This window comes from Talpa europaea (genome assembly GCF_964194135.1).
Source record: "Talpa europaea genome assembly, chromosome: 5".
Taxonomy (NCBI): domain Eukaryota; kingdom Metazoa; phylum Chordata; class Mammalia; order Eulipotyphla; family Talpidae; genus Talpa; species Talpa europaea.
The window spans coordinates 51825309-51848118 of NC_140071.1; the positions used below are offsets into that span (position 1 = coordinate 51825309).

The 22810-nt window shown below is 36.2% G+C and overlaps 1 protein-coding gene across 1 annotated transcript; it reads right to left on the reverse strand.

Annotated features, from left to right (window-relative positions):
* Positions 1-288: 288 nt before the first annotated feature.
* Positions 289-21622, reverse strand: GTF2H2 (general transcription factor IIH subunit 2; the record flags this gene model as incomplete). Its single annotated transcript, XM_084234213.1, has 15 exons — positions 289-408; positions 3857-3896; positions 6576-6678; positions 7514-7617; positions 8325-8388; positions 10444-10551; positions 11592-11679; positions 12707-12797; positions 14560-14665; positions 17580-17634; positions 17951-18001; positions 19475-19561; positions 19791-19827; positions 20440-20517; positions 21567-21622. 15 exons carry the CDS (start codon positions 21620-21622, stop codon positions 289-291), a joined length of 1188 nt encoding a protein of 395 aa, XP_084090339.1.
* Between the last annotated feature and the right edge of the window lie 1188 nt (positions 21623-22810).

Below are 22810 nucleotides of genomic sequence, written 5' to 3' on the forward strand. Positions count from 1 at the left end.
AGTAACTTAAATACAATAATGTTTAATGACTTTGGAAACAACATAACTCAAAATAATAGAAAACAAAATTAAGTGAATGAAGTACTACTGAATTCCAGGACTTTATGTGACAGGATAAAAATTTTAAAAACTAATAAATACTGTATTTTCTTAGTAAAAAGTTTCTTTCTTAAGTCCTATTTTACTCTTGAACTGTTCATGTTTTAATTGAAGTTTCTTCTTAAAAGAGTCACTTTATTTACAGTTGCAAATTCCTTTTAAATACATACAGTGTAGTAGATGCTAGGATCAAATACCTGAAGGAGTTGGAATCTTATGAATACAGCCAGGACAACAGTGGAGAGAGTCATGAACAAAAACATCACAGTCCACACAGAAAACATTTTGACACACACTACAAACATAGACCTGCAGTGGAAAAAAAAAAAAAATTAAAAACGTAGTTCCTAAAAGTAAATACAGCACAGATCAAAGACATATGAATTACTTTGTTGTTTTTTTTATCTGTCAGCATGTCCCCATGCAGCTACTTACTTTATAACTTTCATTACACCCTGTATTCTCAATTCTAAGGCAATTTATTTATTTATTTTAAAGGGCAGTCAGATTTCTTCTTTTTTAAAGATTTATTTATTTATGCACATACAAGAACTGGGATACAGGCCAGAGGTGAGGGGGGAGCGGGGTGAAAGGGTTCACCAGAGACAGGTGGGGAGCAGAACAGGCAGACGGACTGAAAACACTGCTGAGGGGAGCAGCAGGCGATACAAGAGAGGTCTGCCATGCCATGTGGGTATCTCCCTGGCCAGCCGGGGATCAAACTCACGCTGCAGGGACTGAGGACAGCTTTACAGCACTGTGCTCAACCCGCTGCACTACCAGGAAGGCCCTAAGGCAATTTATTTTTTTCCCAAAAATTTATTCCTTAGAAATGAGGGAATGACTTTGTCCTTAAAGGCTCTTGTATTATTGGAACTCTGAATTATTTCAGCTAAGTAACTATATGGGGAAGACATATGACCTTCAAATCAGGTTTTTAATGCTTAAGAGAAATCACATGACATGCAATAAAAACAGAAACACAAAATTTAACAAAGATTTAGTTATTACAAGAAATGACCTCACAATTATAAAAGTTATAGTTCCCCCTTTAATTAAACCTTTTAAGAATATTATAAAAGATACATATAAAATGAATAAAAAGAAAAATCCAATTATTCTATCAGTTTAACATATATGGATACTTGTGCCTTCAGGTAAAATTTCCAGGCCAATATCATATACAGATTCAAAAATCACTAAATCTTTCAAGTAGAGGAGATAAAAATGATGTGTTCTTTAAAACTGTCAAATGATTCCAAAAAAGGGTCTAATGAGGATGAAGCTACTGATATCAAAGAGGCATGTAAACTTAATAAAATTCTGTTATGAAATGTGAGCACAGAATAAACAAGTGATATTTCTAGTTTATAATCTATATAGTTAGTAAAGTACAGTTTTAAATATGGACAAGTAACTTAGTAAAAATTTAAAACCATATGGGCTTCTATCTTATTTGCAGCTCTTTAAGTTTATATAGTCAAATTGGCACCCTTCCAAATTTTACTTTTAAAAGATTTATTTTTATTTATGCATACAAGAACTGAGGTGTAGGCCGGAGGTGTGTGTGGGGGGGTGACAGATTCAGAAGAGAGAGAGTGGGGGGCAGAACAGGGGGATCTAATGAGATACTATGCTGAAAGGAGCAGAGGTGGAGACAGGAAAGGTCTGCTGTGCCATGTGGGTAGCTCTCTGGTTCGGGATTGAACTCTTGCTACAGTGGCTGGTGAGAGCTTGTTCGCGCTGAGACTGTACCCCCTGCACCACCAGGGAGACCTAGGACTCCATCTTTTTCACTTCATTTTCCCTTAGTTACCTCTTTAAAGGCTTTATCTATAAATAGAGTCACATTGGGGGATAGGCCTTGAATGTATGAATTTGGCAGAAGCACAGTTTATTCTTTAACACTGTCAATTCTTGGCCACTTTGAACAGAAATTTCTGCCTTTGAGACACACATGGGGATAGACACAGTGTGAAGAGACTTTTCTCCCATGGCACAGTTTATTGGTGTTGAAACAGTTATGTTTAGGGGGAAAAACTAGGATTTTAGTGGGAAAGGGACTAGATTGCCTAATTACTAATTTTAAAGTACTAAAATATCTTCATAGCAAAATTAAACACCACCACCCTTCCCACCTCTGGCCTATACCCCAGCTCTTGTATGCAAAAATAAATAAAATAAATCTTTAAAAAAAAAAAAAAGATAGGGTCCTAATCCAATATAACTGGTGTCTTTATAAGTAGAGGAAAAGACATCAGGGAATCAAGTACACAGAAGAAAGACCAAATAAGGATAAAATGACAAGATGGCCATCTGCAAGGCAAACAGAGGCCTCAAGAGAAACTAAATCTGCTGACACCTTGATCTAGGCTTTTAGCCTCCAGACTATGAAAAAATAAATTGTTGGTTTTTGTTTTTTTTTTTAATGCAGAATTAGGGCCTCCCCAGTGGCGCAGCAGGTTGAACACAGCGCTGTGAAGCTATCCGCAGCCTCTGCAATGCTGATTCGATTCCTGGCTGTCCAGGGAGATTCCTACATGGTGTGGCAGACCTCTCCTGTTGAGCCCGCTGCTCCCCTCAGCAGTGTATTTCAGCCCTTCTGCCTGTTTTGCTCCCTGCTCTGTCTCTGGTGAATTCTTTCACCCTCCCGCACCTCTGGCTTGTACCCCACTGCTTGTATAAATAAATATTTTTTAAAAAACGATTTTTTTTTAAAATGCATTATTATAACTATTTAAAATTCTTCTGCTCCAATTTTGTCTCTTCCTACTCTAATGAATAACCTGATATGAACCTGGACTTCAATAATCTATTGAAAATGGGGCCTTCCCTGGTGGCGCAGGCAGTTGAGCGCAGCGCTGTGAAGCTGTCCGCGACCTCTGCAGCGCCGGTTCAATCCCGGCTTGCTGGCGAGCGTCCCACATGATGTGGCGGACCTCTCTTCTGTCTCGTCCACTGCTCCCCTCAGCAGTGTATTTCTTCAGTCTGCCTGTTCTGTCCCCTGCTCTGTCTCTGGTGAACCCTCTCACCCTCCCACATATCTGGCCTGTACCCTGGTTCTTATATAAATAAATAAATAAATCTTAAAAAAAAAAAAAAATCTATTGAAAATGGGCCTCTCTGGTGGTACAGGGGTTAAAGCCTCAGTGTTATCAAGCTATCACCAGCTATTGCAGCATGAGTTTGATCCCCAGCCAGGAAGCTAACCCACATGGCCTAGCAGGCTTCTCCTGTCTTGCCTGCTGCTCCCCTCAGCAGTGTATTTCAGTAGATCCACCTGTTCTGTTCCTCACTCTGTCTCTGGTGAATCCTTTCACCCCCACACCTCTGGCCTACACCCCAGTTCTTGTAGGCATAAATAAAAAAAATACATCTTAAAAAAAGTAAATAAATAACATATTGAAAACTTGTAATTGGGGCCTCCCCGGTGGCACAGCAGTGGAGCACTGGGCTGCGAAGCTGCCCGCAGCCTCTGCAGTGCCAGTTCGATCCCCGGCCACTGGCAAGGGTCCCACATGGCACGCAGACCTCTCCTGCCACGCCCGCTGCTTCCCTTAGCAGTGTGCTTTGGTCCTTCTGCCTGTTCTGCTCCCCGCTCTGGCTCTGGTGAATTCTCTCACCCTCCTGCGCTTCTGACTGTACCCAGTGCTTGCATAAATAAATAAATAAATATTTTTTAAAAAAGAAAACTTATAATATCATTTCCTCAATAATTCTTGTATAATACTTAATATTTAGAATCATATGAACTTACATGTTGGTCTTTCAATTCCCCCTCACATCCAAAACAAAATCTGAAAAAGTGAAGAATCATTTTGCTTACAATTTACTTATTAGTATAGTTCTGGAAAATCACAATAACAAGAAACCTTTCATTAATAATTATATTCACATGATTTTTAGTAAAAAGGTAAAGTTAAGAAAACTAGCAATTTAAGAAAATTCAACAGTATATCCCATGGGTTATCTGACAATTAGTCCAAAATGCTACACTAAAATTTTTTTAAATTTTACTTTCACCAAGGTTAAATACAAGCAATTGGTATTCTACAAGAGAATTAAACCCGACAGAAAATTATTTTAGTGATTATTTCTCAACTCTTCCAAAGATGTCAGAGGGCTGGTACAATTCTAGATGGACAGGAGAAAATTTATTGCATATAATGGCTACCTAAGGGCTTAATTTTCAAGGAATGGCTTAATTAGTTAGAAGCTCTTAATATTTGCAACAACAAAAAGCAGTTCTCCATCCACCCACCCCTACTTCATCTACAGCTCTCCCAGACAAATATTTTCATAATTTCAAATTGCTTGATCATAATCAATCCTTGCAATACTATCTTAGTTTTTCCACAGGTATTGTCTGAACCTCCCAATATAAAAGATGAGAATTTAGTTCTCTTTCAACTCTAAAAAATGCATATATATGCATAACTAATGTCATTTTCAACTCTGTACTGTTAAAACATAATTTTGGATAGAACTTTTCAATGTTTAGTTTATTATGACTATACAGTATACTCAGCTGAGTCAGTAATATAACTTTTACTCTCTTCAGGCATTTCCCAGGGCCTCCCTGGTGGTGCAGGGGTTAAAGACACCGCTATCAAGCTATTGCCAGGCCGCATCACGAATTTGATCCCCAGCCAACCAGGGAGCAACCCACATGGTGTAGCCGCCCTCTCCTGCCTCGCCCACTCTTCCCCTCAGCAGTGTATTTCAGTAGATCTGCCTGCTCTGCTTCCCACTCTCTCTGGTGAATCCTCTCACCCCCCACAACTCTGGCTTACACCCCAGTTCTTGTATGCATAAATAAATATATATTTTTTTAAAAAATAAAATAAAACATTTCCCAGCTTAGTTTTCTGTGTAGTTACCACTAATTCAGCCCCAGTCTTTCCTGAGTAATTAAATATCCTCTTAAGATTTCAATTACATCAGGAATTCTACTGTTGTTATCCTCTTAGAGACATTTCTTTTGGTCTTCTCTCAACTGAACTGTGCTCCATATCAGACATAAGAAATTCATTCTGGGATCTCCCCCATCTATCATCTTAGGACTTTCTCTAGCCATTTCTGAATTAATAAATATTTCTATTCATTTTCATTCATTCTCTTTCTTAGTTTCTTTAAATTATCTCTCTATAGCATCCCTAGAAAGTCTTTTTAAGATTCTATAAGTCTTGGACCTCCCTGGTGGCAAAGTAGTTAAGTCTTAGTACTATCAAAGTATCAGCCAGTGCAACATGAGTTAGATCCCTGGCCAGGGAGTTAACCCACATGATGAAGCAGACCTCTCCTGTCTCGCCTGTTGCTCCCCTCAGCAGTGTATTTCAGTAGATCTGCCTGTTCTGCCCCCTACTCTGTCTCTGGTGAATCCTCTCACACCTACTACCTTCCCCACACCCACACCTCTGGCCTACACCTCAGTTCTTGTATGCACAATAAATTAAAAAAAAAAAAAAAGATTCTACAAGTCTGAAAATGTCTACCTATATTTAATTGGTAGTTAGGTTGGATATATAATTTAGAGATAATAATTTTTACTTCCAAATTTTGGAGGACACTGCTTCCCATCTGAAAATGTCTACCTATATTTAATTGGAGTTAGGTTGGATATATAATTTAGAGATAATAATTTTTACTTCCAAATTTTGGAGGACACTGCTTCCCATCCGCAACGTTGCTGATAAGAAGCCAAATGACGTTAATTCAGGATTTGTGGTATATGAACTAATTTTCCATTTTCAGAAATTATAGGATCCATATTTTTCTGTGTGCTCTGAAAAGTCACAATGATCTAATTTAGTGTAGGTCTACAAAGTACTATCCTTCTTTTGTAGAAAATTTCCTGAACTGTTTCCTATTCTTTATTTGATCTTTTGTTTATTTCTCATGTTATTCTGATGTTGGCCCATCTGGATAAATCCTTCATCCTACCATGCTAACTGGCAAATGTTACAAATCATGGCCTCTTTTTTTTTTTTTAAAGATTTATTTATTTATGCATACAAGAACTGTGGTACAGACCAGAGATGTGGGGGGTGAGAGGATTCACCAGAGACAGAGTGGGGAGCAAAACAGGCAAGTCAGGAGAGGTCTGCTGCGCCATGTGGGTTGCTCCCTGGCTGGGGACCAAACTCGTGCTGCAGTGGCTGTGAATAGCTTCACAGGTTGCATCTTAACCCCAGGGCCTCCTTTTTTCCCCCTTTTTTAGAGAGTTGATTTGCAAGTATACCACCACTGTTACTATATATAGATGGGTTTAGGGAAATTAATAGATTCCTGGAGATGCAGATCTGTTTAATTATGATTTATTTCAGACAAAACCAAGACATTCTATATCTTATTTTCTATATTAAAAGTAATTAAGCCCATGTTAATACTATTATCATTTTTAATGTAATAACAATGTATTCAAATGTTATTTTATTGCATATATAACAGATATAAATTAATCAAAATTAACATACCTTTCTCCCTTATATTCTTCGAGGGGAATCTCTTGAAAAGCATCCAATGGAAATAAATGATGGTAAGACCGTGCCAAATGCGGAGCCGACACCAAAGTAAGTCCTAACCCATAAAGAAGAGAGACATGCTTATTAGAGCAAACCTCATAAAGACAATGACTGCAATGTCAAATAATAGGACTTAGGCTAAATACAGTTAAATATGTCTAATATTTAGGATTACAGGTTTCGTTTCTTCAGTTTATTTGTGGTGATTCCAGAATGAGTCTTAGTTCTGTAGATGTGATTTTCCTTGGCCTGTCTGCTTACTTGTAAATGAAATAAAATCACCTAATAATATTACTTTAATTCCTCATTCTTATCCTAAAGATATTTACATTATAAAGACATTTGAAAACACCTACTAGATCTACTGCACTGCCTTTAAAAAAAAACAACACAATTTTTTCATAATTAGAATCAGCAAACTCTTCTAGAATGCCTTGTTTATTCTTAGAAATGGAGAATTGGGCACGTAATGAAAAAAGTAATCTATTTCTGGGGCCTCCCTGGTGGCATAAGGGGTTAAGCCACAGCACCATGAAGCTTTCCGCAGCTACTGCAGCACTAGTTTGATCCATGGCAAGGGAGGTGAACCATATGGCGCAGTAGACCTCTCCTGTCTCGCCCACTGGCTCCTATCAGCAGTGTATTTCAGTCAATCTGCCTGTTTTGCTTTCCACTCTGTTTCTGGTGAATCCTTTCTCTCCCACACCTTTGGCCTATACCCCAGCTCTTGTATGCATAAATAAATCTTAAAAAAAAAAAAGTAATCTATTCCTTTTCTCACTGATTAAATCCAGAAATACAGGTACAACTCAATAATTATATGCATTTTAATGGCAAGACAGGCAAGAAGTTATTCAAGATTTATTGGATAAGGAATACTGGTTTCTTACCACAGATTTTACATTCAACAGGAAGCTCACAGTACTTAGCACGACACTGAGGGCAGAAGTAGCCCCCTAACGTAAGTCCTGGCTCAGTACTGCTATCCAAATGCCTGAAGGAGAAAAATAACTTTCAAAAAGTGACATATGGAAATGTGCATAGTTAGAATTATTTGACATCTAAGTTATTAGTTTGTGGTTAAGAATTACCTTTTTAAATTTAATTTTGCCTTATAATTAAGTAAAATATAAAGCTCCAAAGTTATAACAAGTTGTATTCAAGAAAGTATAGGATTTATCCTTTTGTCTTTCCCTACACATCACCCAGGTAAACTGATTTTAGTTTTACTTTTTTATTTCCATTACTATTTTTATTAAATATGAATAATTATGTACATCTATTCATCTCTACGCTCTGACTATTTTACTCAGTAATATATCTTGAAGACTACTCTATATTATTATTAGAGACAGTCTTCATTCCTCTTTACAACTATATACAAAGTAATCTTTTATAAAAGCCATTATATTTTTAAAATAAATTTTAATTTTTTTTATTGGGGTAACACTGGTTTACAATATTTTATATGACTTGGGGTATAAGGTCATACCCTGCAGGGATGTATCACCACACCACACCTACCACCAAGGAACCCCCCAGTCTTCCACCACGGTTCATTGGGCCCCCTACCCACTTGGCTCTCTTACCCCCTCCAGTAAAAGGCCATTACATTTCAAGCCCACTTTGTAAATACATAACTATGGAAAGGAACTGAAAGTGTAAAAACACTATCATTGACAGTTTCAAGATTTTACTTACGCCATGCTGAAAGAGGGCTTTGCATCTTGATCAGACAGAGAAGCAATCGTGTGCTGAGGAAATCCTTTATTGAAGAAAATATATTACTTGCTTTTTTCCATGAAAATAACAGGATTCTAGGACTAGGAATCTTAAAATAGTCATCCCAGAAAGCCCACAAAGTTGTATAAAAGTTGTCTTTTAGATACACTTATAATATGATGAAAATTGACTGTAATTTCAAGCTACAAGAAAAATTAAAGAGTAGAGGGAATGGGCAGAAGATCTGTGCATACATATGACCTAAATTTACAAACTTCAGTATTAGTTTAAAAATGAACAATGGGGCCTCCCTGCTGGAGCAAGGGGTTAAGCACAGCAGTGTGAAGCTATCCGCAGCCTTTGCAGCACGAGTTCGATCACTGGCTGCGCAGGGAGCTACCCACACGGAGCAGCAGACCTCTCCTGCTTCACCTGCTGCTCCCCTCAGCAGTGTATTTTAGTCAGTCTGCCTGTTCTGTTCCCCACTCTGTCTCTGGTGAATCCTCTCACCCTTTGTACCTCTGGCCTGTATCCCAGTTCTTGTATGCATAAATAAATAAATCTTTTAAAAAAATAAATAATGAACAATGATGTAAAATATATATAAATTAAAAAAAACAAAGTTCAGTGCTATATTTTCTAATTTAATAATTAACACGTACTTTTTAAAAAGACAATAATTTTTAAATAGTGTCTAACACATGAAAGAATCTCTGTCCAATTTCACTTTATACTATGTTTAAAACTTTGGAATGCCCAAACTTCTAAATTCTGAAAACAAGTTCAAGAAAATAAAAAATCATAAAAAAAGATTTAAATACATAATAATTTAAAATCTATCTACATAACAAAATAAATAAAAGTAAAGATAAATGACCAACTGAAAAAATTTTTGCCTCAGGTAACGGACAATAGATTGATATTCCAAAATGACTTTAACAAATCAATTTGAAAAATAAATTGTAAGTTTAAATAATAGCTTTAAAATGAGCTAAGCAAATGTATCAGTAAATCAAAAAAGATTAGCCAACATACTATCTAAAATATATTAAGTGTTTATATCAAGTATTATTTTACATGTTTCATCTGTATTAACAAAACACACAATGTGATACTAATGTTTTTAAAATGAGGAAACAGAGGAAAGAGGCTAACCAGTAACAAAATGGCCAAATATAGGAAAGAAAAACAATCCATCTTATGGACAGTTAAAAAATGCTATTAAACAAGCAGGTTCTTTTTATATACACAAAGTTACATCTTTTTCAATATGATGATAACTAATTAGTGTTCATTATAAAATTTTTGGAACCTAATAGAAAACAAATTTAAAAAAATGATCTTAAATCTACTTTTTTCCCTCCCTCCAGAAAAATCACTTTAAGTAGTCTGATATATTTCCCTGCAACCATTTTTGTCTTGCAGTTTAAATTACACAATTTTGTTCAAACAGTACAGAGGGGTTTGTAGCTTATTTTCTAAATTTCTTAATACAAGTTTTCTATAAAAGCAGTGTCTTTATGCCTTTCTAGCCTTAACAATTAAAAAAAGCCAGCAATGGGCCTCCCAGGTGGCGCAGAGGTTGAGCGCTGGGTTGCGAAGCTGCCCGCGGCCTCTGCAGCGCCGGTTCGATCCCCGGCTGCTCCCCGGCCACCGGAGGAGGGTCCCACATGGCGCGCAGACCTCTCCTGCCGCCCGCTGCTCCCCTCAGCAGTGTACTTCGGTCCTTCTGCCTGCTCTGCTCCCCGCTCTGGCTCTGGTGAATTCTCTCACCCTCCCGCGCTTCTGACTGTACCCGGTGCATGTATAAACAAACAAACAAATAAATAAATAACATGCTTCTAAAAAAAAAAAAAAAAAAAAAAAGCCAGCAATGTTCTCTGAGTGATAGGGCTAAAAGTGATTTTAATTTTCTTTTTCTGTCTTCACATTTTCCAGAATTGCTTTAACAGAATAAATTTCTCTTACTACAAAAGTTACATTATAAAAAATAAATACTTCAATATTAAAATAACTTGTACAAATGAAAATCTACTTTGAACCAAAGTAGTCTACTTGGAACCAAAAAATATTTTTAAATAACAAAATAAACACTTACCCATTCGAATAAGTGAGCACTCAGAACTTGAACTGGCAGGTGGAGGACTAACATGATGTGTCAGCAATTCTTTATAATGGCTTTCATCTAAAATAACATGGTAAGTGCCTAACAAGATGAAAAGCAAAGAAAGAAAAACATCAACTTCCTACACATAAGAATGAACTATAATTTCTATGTAATTCTATAAAAGGTAAATATCGGGCCTCCCCGGGTGGCGCAGCGGTTGAGTGCTGGGCTGCGAAGCTGCCTGCAGCTTCTGCAGCAGCGGTTTGATCTCGGCCACCGGCGAGGGTCCCACATGGCGTGACAGACCTCTCCTGCCACGCCCGCTGCTCCCCTCAGCAGTGTATTTCCGTCAGTCTGCCTGTTCTGTTCCTTGCTCAGGGCCTGGTGAATTCTCTCACCCTCCCGCGCTTCTGACTGTACCCAGTGCTGACTGTACCCTATTTCTGCTCCCCACTTTGTCTCTGGTGAATCCTCTCACCCCCTGCACCTCTGGCCTACACCCCAGCTCTTATATGCATAAATAAATCTTTTCAAAAAATTATTATAAAAAAGTAAATAAATTACATCTCTAAATTGACTTCTCGAGGAACTACAATTACAATTTATTTGAAACCAAGTTATAAGATCTTGACAAAGTATTACCAAAATTTCTAACTTTTGAAAAGTTATAATAACTCCTGGAAATACTGACATTATTAAGGAAAATTCCTTGCATTTTGACATGGCACCTTAGAAAATCAATGATGTATTTATTAGGGACTATAGCACATGAGCTGATTTAAATTTAGTAGCAGGCCTCCCCGGTGGCGCAGCGGGTTGAGCACCGCGCTATGAAGCTGTCCGCAGCCTCTACAGCGTGGGTTTGATTCCTAGCCGGCCAGGGAGAAACCCACATGGCTCAACAGACCTCTCCTGTTGCGCCCGCTGCTCCCCTCAGCAGTGTATTTCGTCAGTCTGCCTGTTCTGCTCCCTGTTCTGTCTCTGGTGAATCCTCTCACCCTCCCGCACATCTGGCCTATACCCCAGCTCTTGTATAAAAATAAATCAATCTTAAAAAAATAAATAAATTTAGTAGCTTAAAAACATTGTTACATTCTACACAGTACTATGAAAAAATGTTGAAGATTCTAGATACATACCACCAGTTTCACGAGCCAGTACAGTGCAAACCCGAACCTCTGCAGACAATCCAATAACAGACACTCTAATTTTAGCTGCCTTTAAAGTCTTCATAAAATCCAAGTGTATGGTGGGTTTTAGGGGAAGAAAAAAAGAATTGAAAAACTAGTGTGTTTGAGTAACAGAACGTTCTGCAAACCAGTAAAAATCCACAACAAGGGCCTCCCGGGTGGCCTAGGGGGTTAAGCCTCAGTGCTGTCACCACTATGGCCTGAGTTTCATCCAGGGCCAGGTGCTAACCTACATGTGCTGCAGCAGACCTCTCCTGTTTTACCTGATGCTCCTCTTAGCAGTGTATTTCAGTAAATCCACCTGTTCCACTCCCCACTCTGTCTGGTAAATCCTCTCACCCCCTGCACCTCTGGCCTATATGCCAGCTCTTCTACACAAATACAAATATAAATAAATAGATAAATAAATCATAAAAAAAAAAAAAGACCCAAGACCTCCCTAGTAGCACAGGGGTTAAGTCTCAGTACTATCAAGCTATCACCAGCCACTGCATCATGAGTTTGATCCCAGGCTAGGGAACTAACCCGCATGGCACAGCAGACCTCACCTGCCTCACTTGCTGCTCCCCTCAGCAGTATATTTCAGTAAATCCAGCTGTTCTGCTCCCCACTCTGTCTCTGGTGAATCCTTTCAACCACCACCCCTGCCCTATACCTTTGGCCCCAGTTCTTGTATGCATAAATAAATAAAAACAAATCTTGAAAAAAACCTACTACATAATTTTCTTTAAAGTTGTAACTTAACTTTAAATTTGATCATAAAGAAATTATTGGCTCAGGCCTCCCCGGTGGCACAGCAGTTGAGAGCTGGGTTGCGAAGCTGCCCGCAGCCTCTGCAGCACCTGTTCGATCCCTGGCCACCGGGCGAGGGTCCCACATGGCGCACAGACCTCTCCTGCCGCCCACTGCTCCCCTCAGCAGTGTACTTTGTCACTCTGCCTGTTCCACTCTCCGCTCTGGCCCTGGTGAATTCTCTCACCCTCCCGTGTCTCTGACTGTACCCATTGCTTGTATAAATAAATAAATAAATATTAAAAAAAAAAAAAAGAAATTATTGGCTCTACCTTGATTAAATCATAGATATTAGATGGATCACAAGTTGTGAGGCTACTAAAGATGATTAGAACTTCTCTACTTGTATGTCCAGGCATGTGTCTAAGGAAAGATATATAAAATATGCTTCAATTAGGTAAAACAAATTACACTAATGAAAAGTTTATCCAGAAAGAGTAATACACATGTTTACACAATTAGACTATAGAATATCTCATCTGTTTCAACAACACCAAGGAATGAATTGTAAGTATAAAGACCTTAATGTACATTTTCTAAAACTGCTCATTTTAAAAATTCATTAATTCATTTCATAAATATTTATTGAGTACTCTTAAATTCTTGGGATAGTGATAAACAAAACCGAGAAGGTTCTTCACATCATGAACCTCACGTTCTAGATTTGTTTCAAAGTCTAAACTGTATATTGGAACTATGACAATACCAAATAGATCAACTTTAAGGTATATACATGTGACTTGACAATAGTAACCTATTTCTTGAAGACTATAATTAAACCTCATGGTGATTCAGAGTCATAACAATCATAAACATTACTTTTTGTGTACCATTTCGTTAAATGATGTCTTATGGACCCTTAAAATTTGATGAGATGTTTTCCTTTTTACTAAACAGAGATTTCTAAGCTTTTTGGAGTGATTTTATCGGCTATTTATAGTTTCTCTGCTAATATCTTCATTGTGAAGTTCTCAGTTTCCACTTGTAGATGCTGCTATTGTGCCTACCTTTGTTATATGTGTTAACCTTCTTGTCTGCTTCAAAACTAGAAAAATATTATTATATAAAGATATAAAAATCTGAGAACAGACTACCCAGGGATAAGATATATTACCTTTAACTATATTAAGTATTTCTTTAGGGGTCTTAGCTATAGTCCACATAGTTGCTACAAAACTATGCTATTAATTTACAGATGTATTACAAAACAAGTTTTAAAAGTCAATAACTGAACAACAAAGTCACAATATCATACCACACTAAGTTCCAGATATAATTAATTTTCAAAAAAATATCTTTTAACTTATTTTTTGCATTGTAAATATTGCTATAGTTGTTTTTTTTTTTTTTTTTTAAGATTTACTTTTTGCATACAAGAGCTGGGTATAGGCCAGAGGTGTGGGGGTAAGAGGATTCACCAGAGACAGAGTGGGCAGATCTACTGAAATACACTGCTGAGGGGAGTAACGGGCGAGACAGGAGAGATCTGCTGCACCCATGTGGGTCACCTCCCTGTCAGGGATTGAACTCGTGCTGCAGTGGCTGCTGATAGTTTCACAGTGTTGCGACTTAACCCCTTGCACCATCAGTGAGGCCCTAAATATTGCTATAGTTTTAATTATATTTTTCTAAAACCATTAAGGATACACCTTACTAACTAAACCATTAAGGATACACCTTACTAACTACAATAAAATTACCGATCAGGGGCCTCCCTGGTGGCGCGGGGGTTAAGTCTATGAAGCACTATGAAGCTATTGCCAGCCACTGTGGCATGAGTTTGATCCCCTGCCAGGAAGTTAAGCCACATGGCACAGCAGACCTCTCCTGTCTTGCCTGCTGCTCCCCTTAACAGTATATTTCAGACTCCCCACTCTGTCTGTGGTGAATCCTCTCACCCCCCACACCTCTGGCCTATACCCAAGTTCTTGTATGCATAAACAAATAAAAATAAATCTTAAAAAAAAATTACTAATCAACACTATACTAAACGGCATAAATGATAGTATATATTTCTATTAATGATCAGTATAGCTGGCTTTATGAAGATATGTGTTAAGATCATGATTTCAACTCATTCAAAAACTATGAAATCAATTATAAATAATAAATAGAGAATACTAACTTTAGAGTTTGCATAGCCATACTTAAGGAGTTATAAAGAGATGGTTCTCCATTGCAGGTCATATCTACAGCTTTCTTCAAAGATGTTACATGTTTCCTTGGGTTTCCTAATACAGAAATGGGATAATCTTTTAAACTTTTACTTTCAATAAAGCTTATAAATACATTATGGAAATTAATGCTTTCCCAAAACTTACAGATTCTATGATGTTAAAGAACAGAACCCTTCAATTTCTATTTTTGACAAGTTGTACTTTTATCTGAAATGTTTATTATATAAAGTCTCACTTCATACTGAAAAATAGAATACCAATAATTTTTTTTATTCTTTAGTGTGCATTTTAAATATTAACCTAGAGTATATAACTTTTTTACTATTTCCCTATTTCATTATTGTTAAGGTTAATACATTTTCACATTTTAATAGCTCTGAAATCATGTGTCTTTCAATTATTGTCAGCTCCCTGTGACACAGCTCCAGTACGAATCTATGAAGGCTACTGATGGTTGCTTCAACTGCACTATGTACATCATGCTATTCATGTTGAGTTTAACTGCAATTTAAAGTGTTTTCGGAAAGGTTATTAAGGTCATATTTTTAAGTAGAAGGACAGACCAGTGAGGTATAAATTTGTTTTAGTATATGTGCTACCGAAGTGAGCACGAGGTATAAATTTGTTATTAGTGGAGCAAAAATTCAGTGATGGAAGAATGCTTGCAATTCCATTACTTGTCTTCCGGGAGAAAAAGCAAAAGCTTTATAAAACCTAAGAAAGGAAGATTTCCATAAATAGACACAGCTGTGTTATCTTTGATTATAAAATAATACGTGAAAATATTATCTAACTCATTTCACACAATGTAAGTGAAAAAAAAGAGAAACTGACAAATACTTTAAGAGTTGATTTTGTATTAAGGTTTAACTGCTAAGTGTTTCCTTCTTGACGGGTCATAAAATAAAGTATCTAATGAATGAATCCAAAAGTCAATGATATTGGTATTCTTCAGACCTTTTCTCCTATTTCGATACTGTCTTCATATTAATGATAATCAAAATACCATTAAATTGATTTTATCTTATAATTCATGAAAATACTCCCATACTGTTGAACATTTAAGTTATTTCTGATTTATTACTATTGTACATACTACCACAAAAAGTATTTGTAGAATATGGCTTTTCCTCTTTTACAGCATTTCCTAAGTATCATTCTAAGGAATAACCATTTTTATGGCTCTCTAAAAAAAAAAAGTTAAACTAATTAACCAGGCCATGGGCACTTATAAATACCAGTTTCTCCATGGGCTATATTACTTTTGAAATTTCATTTTGCTTACCTAAGATATATAAAATAATAAAATATTGTTGAATGGTTTGTATTTACTTTTAATCACTTACTTAGATAAAGTTTCTTTTTAAATAGTTATTTAGTTCCTCTTTTTCTTCTAATATAAAGTAACTGTCTTCTTTGTTCATTCATCTACTTGGAGTCTGAATTTATCATATTTATCTGAATAAGTATTAAAACATTAACCACTTGCCACAACTAATATATATTGCAAGTTTCTGGACTCATAACATTTTAGAGATGAAAAGTACTTAAGTTCAAATCCCCCACTTCATAAGTGAGAAAAAAACCTACTAAGTTGAATGTTTTCCCCAAAGATATAGGTCTATGATAGGATAAATACTTAAACCTAATTTCATGTCCCTCTATCTAATTTTCCTTCTACTATATCATAAATTTTTTTTTAAATCTCCCACTGTGGTGTCAGCATAGGCAAAAAAGTTTGGTGTAGTAATTATGATCAGAGAAAAAGAGTGTGACTAAAGAGGCCATCTCAAGATTCTGAAGATTTTTCATCTCTATGCGTATATATGAATTCCCTGGCACTCATGGAAAACTACTATTAATTGGGGAGGAGGGTTGGCCCCACATCCTTCCCTTGGGGGAACCATCCTTACCCCAACATATAACAATTCAGCTTAGGTCATGTAGTTAAGGTGGAGTTCACCCCACTACCACCTATAGCTCCAGGCTTAGGCAGCTTAGGCCTACCAACAAAATTCTTTATTCCCCTAGACACTTTAACTGTTCATAGATGGGCAGGTCATGAGCAGGATCAAGACAAGTCCTCTTAAAAAAAAAAAAAAGAAAGAAAAGTCCTCTTTGGGACTTGTACTGAAACTATCCATCAGAGAGTTGGGGCTATTACACAGCTTTTCACCTCAAAGAAAACCTATCAGAGAATAAAATAAGAGACAGAGTCAAGACCACTGGAAATAACTACATGTATAATCAGCTCACCTTTAAACATGAGTCAATAATTTCCCTTTTACACTTAAGCTAGTGTGAGATTTTTTTCTTGTTACTTGCAACTGAGTTTCTTGGATCACTCTATGCTACATTTCATTCCTTTTCACCATAATGAAAAAGAATTAATGATGAAAGTATGTCACTTCCTTTATGTGAATTCATGAGGATGAAAGATTGATAATCACATTTAAGGGACAGAGTATTTCACAGAAAATAAAGTAGAATTAATATTGTAAATTTGTAACAGTACAAATACTAAAGCAAACAAAATCTACCATTACTATCTTTTAAGAGGATAAAATTAAAATTAAGCATATTATGCAAGCAAAAAGTAACAGTAACTACAATTCAATTTTTATATTCTTTCCTCTTTATAGTAGAGAAATTTAACTTTAAAAAATTAATTTTAAGATTAAGTGAATTTCTTAATGGTTACAGTAATTTTATCTTAATACTTGCAATGTAAGAATGTACAGATCTTAAACACATCTACCTCTATAGTGATAATATTCCTCATTGTGCAGAACTCAATTTAAAACAGTTTACTTTGATATCAAGAATTTAATGGAGGATTTATTAGGTGTTTCACCTAGATAGCATATAGGAAAGTTTCATCCTAATAGGCAACCTTATGAATAGGGTTACAAGGTTGGGTAAATGAAGCCAAAGCCCATGAGTTCTATAAAGGTAATTTCATGCATACCTGAGAGTTCTGTCATCTTTTCAGCTCTTTTACTCTTTGTTACAATTATTCCAATCTCAAAATAAAAACAAAAATGATTATTAATTTTACAAATTATTTCTTAGTAAGAATGCACATAATTAAATTACTAATTACAGAAAGAACACATAAGGTGTGAAACTTCCTCATAATGCTTTTGACAAATTTATCTATGAGTTCATACTATTTAACTTTTAGTGTTATCTTAATTTTCATTGATAAGAGTACAGGAAACAGATACACATCTGGATCACTTAATAATTCACAGAATACATGCCAATGTTTTAAAAATAAATTACATTCAGTAGTAATATCAGGAATCTAATTCTGAATTCCATTACTTATACACATACCTGACTGATAGGATTTTGATCAAAATACTCCTCTACAAAGTATTCCAACAACTGTTTAAAGAACACAAAAAGGAAACAATGTATGATTCATTCATGTAGAAGATAAAGAAACAAAAAAATAGCAAACAAAATAGATTCTGAGAGTATGAGAACAAACTAGTGGTTACTATTTGTTGGGGGAGGGGAGTAAATCAGGTAAAGGGAGTTAACAGTACTGTGGTAGATGGAAACTAGATTTTTGATGGAGATAATAATGTAGTATATGCAGGTATCAAATTATGATACTATATAATGTTACTTCAATAAAATGTTTTTTGTTAAAAAAGGAAATACTTGATAAAGGCAAAATAACAACTACAGAGAACAGGTTTTGTGAAACATACATATCAAGTACAGCTTATCATGATTTTTAAGCTTACAGATTTTCAGAAAATGTTTAGTAACAAATATATTAAATAAGTGAAAACAATGCACTTTAAAGTACCTAAATGAATAAAAACATTATATACTAAATATTATATAAATTTTATAATATATAATATAAATTTTAATTTGAAATGGCAAACAATGAGATAGTTTTGAGCTAGCCCTTAAAAGATGGATTCATTTAGGGGCCTCCCTGGTGGCACAGGGGGTTGGGACACAGTACTGTGTCCACAACCACTGCAGCCACAGTTTGATCCCTGGGGGGGTGGGGAGGGGGCGCTCCACATGGCACGGCAGACCTCTCCTGTCTTGCCCGCTGCTCCTCTCAGAGTGTATTTCAGAAGATCTGCCTGTTCTGTTCCCCACTCTGTCTCTGGTGAATCCTCTCACCCCTCCGCACCTCTGGTCTGTGCCCCAGTTCTTGTATGCATAAATAAATAAATCTTAAAAAAAAACAAGATGGATTCATTTAGACAGATCATATAGAAACGATCTAAACAAGGAAAAGATGCAATGAAGACAGAAATAGGAGAATGACTGAGGATGGTTTTGATAAATTAGGAATAATCTAAATGTGTTTACAATTCAAAGAGGAATAAAGATTCAAAAGAAAAAAGATAACTGATAAAGCAAAATTCTGATTTCGGATGGAAGGGTACAAATTAAGTTCAGAAATAATTAGCTATTCTGGTGTATTATTTCCCTCAATGATTTAGTAGCATTTCCACTTGGCTACAGTTTGTATTGACTCTTTTTTTTTTTAAAGATTGATTTATTTATGCATACAAGAGCTGGGGTACAGGTCAGAGATGCAGGGGGTAAGAGGATCCACCAGAGACAGAGTGCAGAACAGAACAGGCAGACTGACTGAAATACACTGCTGAGGGGAGCAGTGGGTGGGTTGCTCCCTGGCCGGCCAGGGATCGAAACTCACGCTGCAGAGGCTACAGATTGCCTTATAGTGCAGTGCTTAACCCCTCACACCACCAGAGAGGCCCCCTGCATTGACTCTTTTAAAAAACAGTGCCTTCTTTAAAGAGTTTCAGAATTCTGAGTCTTTCCTCACATTTAGCATAAATTATAATGATTTTACTATACCTTTAAAGTACATGTCAGTCTGTTTGGCTTTAAATCTTGGTCTTCCATTGTTCTTGATCCATCTACTACCACATAAAGATGGCGCATCTAACCAAAAAAAAAAAAAAAAACCGGAAAAAATAAGGACAACTTTCAAACAAAAATTTCAAATAAAATTTTTAAATTTTTTTCATTTAATATTCATATATTCTATATATTTTTTAAAACATACTCTTTTAAAAGGTATGCTATTTTAATATTATTTATTCTATCAAGCCAGAATATTCTCTAACCCAAACTAGTTCTGTGCCAGTAAAGAAAAACTGAAATCACATACCATTCCAAGTCGAACTTGTCCATGGTGCTCAAATACTCTGTTAAAATTATGCAAACATTTTAATGGAATACCATATATTATACTATCCAAAAAAAAAAAAATCAATAAAACTTTCAACTAATTGCATTTTTTAGTGAGGTAAATTATTAATTTCTGGGATCCCATAATAAATGATATTTTGGATAGTGCCTGAAGCCCCATGTTCCTGCTAAAACACTGGATGGCTACTTCCTTCCCCCTAGTCAGAAAGCTAAAAGGTCAGTTCTCAGAAACACAGGTGAAATAAAGTACTGAGGAGTGGGTATAGGTGGACAGAAAATAATATAATTTTCTTTTTGTAACACACTTTAAAAAGTTTACATACCTTGGGCCTCCCTGGTGGCACAAGGGTTAAGACGCAACCTATGAAGCTATCCGCAGCCACTTCAGCATGAGTTCAATTCCTGGCCAGTCAGGGAGCAAACCACATTGCGCAGCAGACCTCTCCTGACTCACCCACTGCTCCCCTTAGCGGTGTGCTTTGGTCAATCTGCCTGTTCTGTTCCCCACTTTGTCTCTGGTGAATTCTCTTACCCCCCCCCCCGCACCTGTGGCCTGTACCCCAGCTCTCGTATACATAAATAAATAAATTTTTAAAAAGTTTACATACCTTTTTCTCTTTGCTTTAAAGAGAATGTCTTCTATGGTAGCTTTAAGTGATCCTGATTCATCTTCTTTAAGTATCTCCCTATAACCAATAATTATTTGTTTGAAAAGATAAACTAAAAACAAAACAAAAACACTAAAAACAAAAACCTAAGAGAAATGAAAGCATGTTCACATAAATATTTGCACATGAATATCGACAGTTGCATTATTCACAAGAGCCAATAATTTTTTTTTTAAAGATTTATTTATTTATACAAGCACTGGGTACAGTCAGAAGCACAGGAGGGTGAGAGAATTCACCAGAGCCAGAGCAGGGAGCAGAATAGGCAGACTGATGAAGTACACTGCTGGGGGGAGCAGTGGGCGCTGCAGGAGAGGTCTGCGAGCCATGTGGGACCCTCATCAGCGGCCAGGGATCAAACCGGTGCTGCAGAGGCTGCAGGCATCTTCGCAGCCCAGTACTTAACTGCTGCGCCACCAGGGAGACCCGATTCACAAGAGCCAATAATTATAAACAATCTAAATGTCCATCAGCTAGTGAATGGATTAAAAAAAAACATGGTATAACCACATGGATGAACACTGAAAACAGTGTATTAAGGGAAAGAAGACAGACACAACTGATCACATATTAGTAGTAGATTAGTGGTTTCCTAGGGCTAGAAGTAGGAATGGAATTCACGTGAAATGGAAATGAAGGCTCTCACTGAAGTGGTGAAAATAATCTAAAACTGACTTATGGTGATTATTGTATAATTCAGTGAACTGAAATGTGTTAAATATTTTAATAAAATTTTTAAAAATAAGGCCTCCCTGGTGGTGCAAGGGGTCAAGTCTAGCACTATGAAGCTACTGCCAGCAACTGTAGCACAAGTTTGATCCCCAGCCAGGGATCTAACCCACATGGCGAAGCAGACCTCTCCTGTTTCACCCAGTGCTCCCCTCAACAGTGTATTTCAGTCAATCTTCCTGTTCTGCTCCACACTCTGTCCTGGTTAATCCTCTCATCCCCCTACACCTCTGGCCTACACCTCAGCTCTTGTATGCATAAATAAATAAATCTTAAAAAAAATAAAGTTATAAAAAATAAATAATGCCTAAAATAGAGAGTAATAATGCCTTACTTACCATGTTCTTTCATAGCCTCCTTCCCACCGCTTAGTTCTTTCAGGTTCTTCATCCATCTTTTTTCCAAATTGTATTATATTATTCAAAATCCTGTAAAAATCATTAAATTGTTAATTTTCTAAGGATGTCTGTCACCAAATGCATACAAATTTGAAAAGAAAGTAAAAAATATGTTATTCAAAAACTCAGCATGGAAGTTCATCATATTCTTTATAATTCACAATTCAGCAATTGTTGCTGGATAAAAGTATTAATACTTTACAAAATCCTCATGAATCTCTCTCCCATACCCAAGAAAGAGTATCAACATTTATGCACAAATTTGGTAATTCCAGATATAAGCATAATTTTACCAAAACATAAAAACATTATAGATGCAGCAAAGGATAGGACCATTGAATTATAGGAAGTAGGTATGGTGTGGATGAAGTATGATTAGCTACAGTCATTATAGCTGGACTAATGGATACATGCTGATTCATTATACAATAGGCTCCCCCCAACTCCAGCCACCACTTATCCAGCTTCATTTTCAGTTACCTGCAAACAGTCATGGATCAAAAATATATAAAATGTATGTTGAGAGACTATATTTATGTAACTTTTACAGTCATGTGTTGCTTAATGACTGGGCTACTGAGAAATGTCATTAGGCAATTCCATCATTGTACAAATATCAGAGTGTATTCACATAAACCTAGATGGTATAGCCTAGTACATACCTAGGCTATACATAGGGATCATGTTATTGACTGAAACCACATTATATGGCACGTGACTATATTACAGCATACTATTATAACAGTTCTATTTTAATCTCTTAATGTGCTAATTAAATAAGTATACATATACATATGTATACTTTATATACACACTATGCTTCTTTCTGCAACAAAGGATAGGACCATTGAATGATAGGAAGTGGGTATGGGTATAGATGAAGTAAGATTAACTACAGTTGATTATTATATGTATGTACATTATATGTATGTACACATGTGTTTACATATGTATACTTTGTATATACATTATGCTTCTTTCTGTACATGTATGTGTTCTTTATGTACATATATACACACACACAGAGACGACAAAATTATCAGACTTCAGAATTATCAGATGAAGATTAACTACAGTTATTATATTATTATATGTATGTACATTACATGCATGTACATTACATGCACGTACACTACATGTATGTACACATGTTTACACATGCATACTTCATATATTATGCTTCT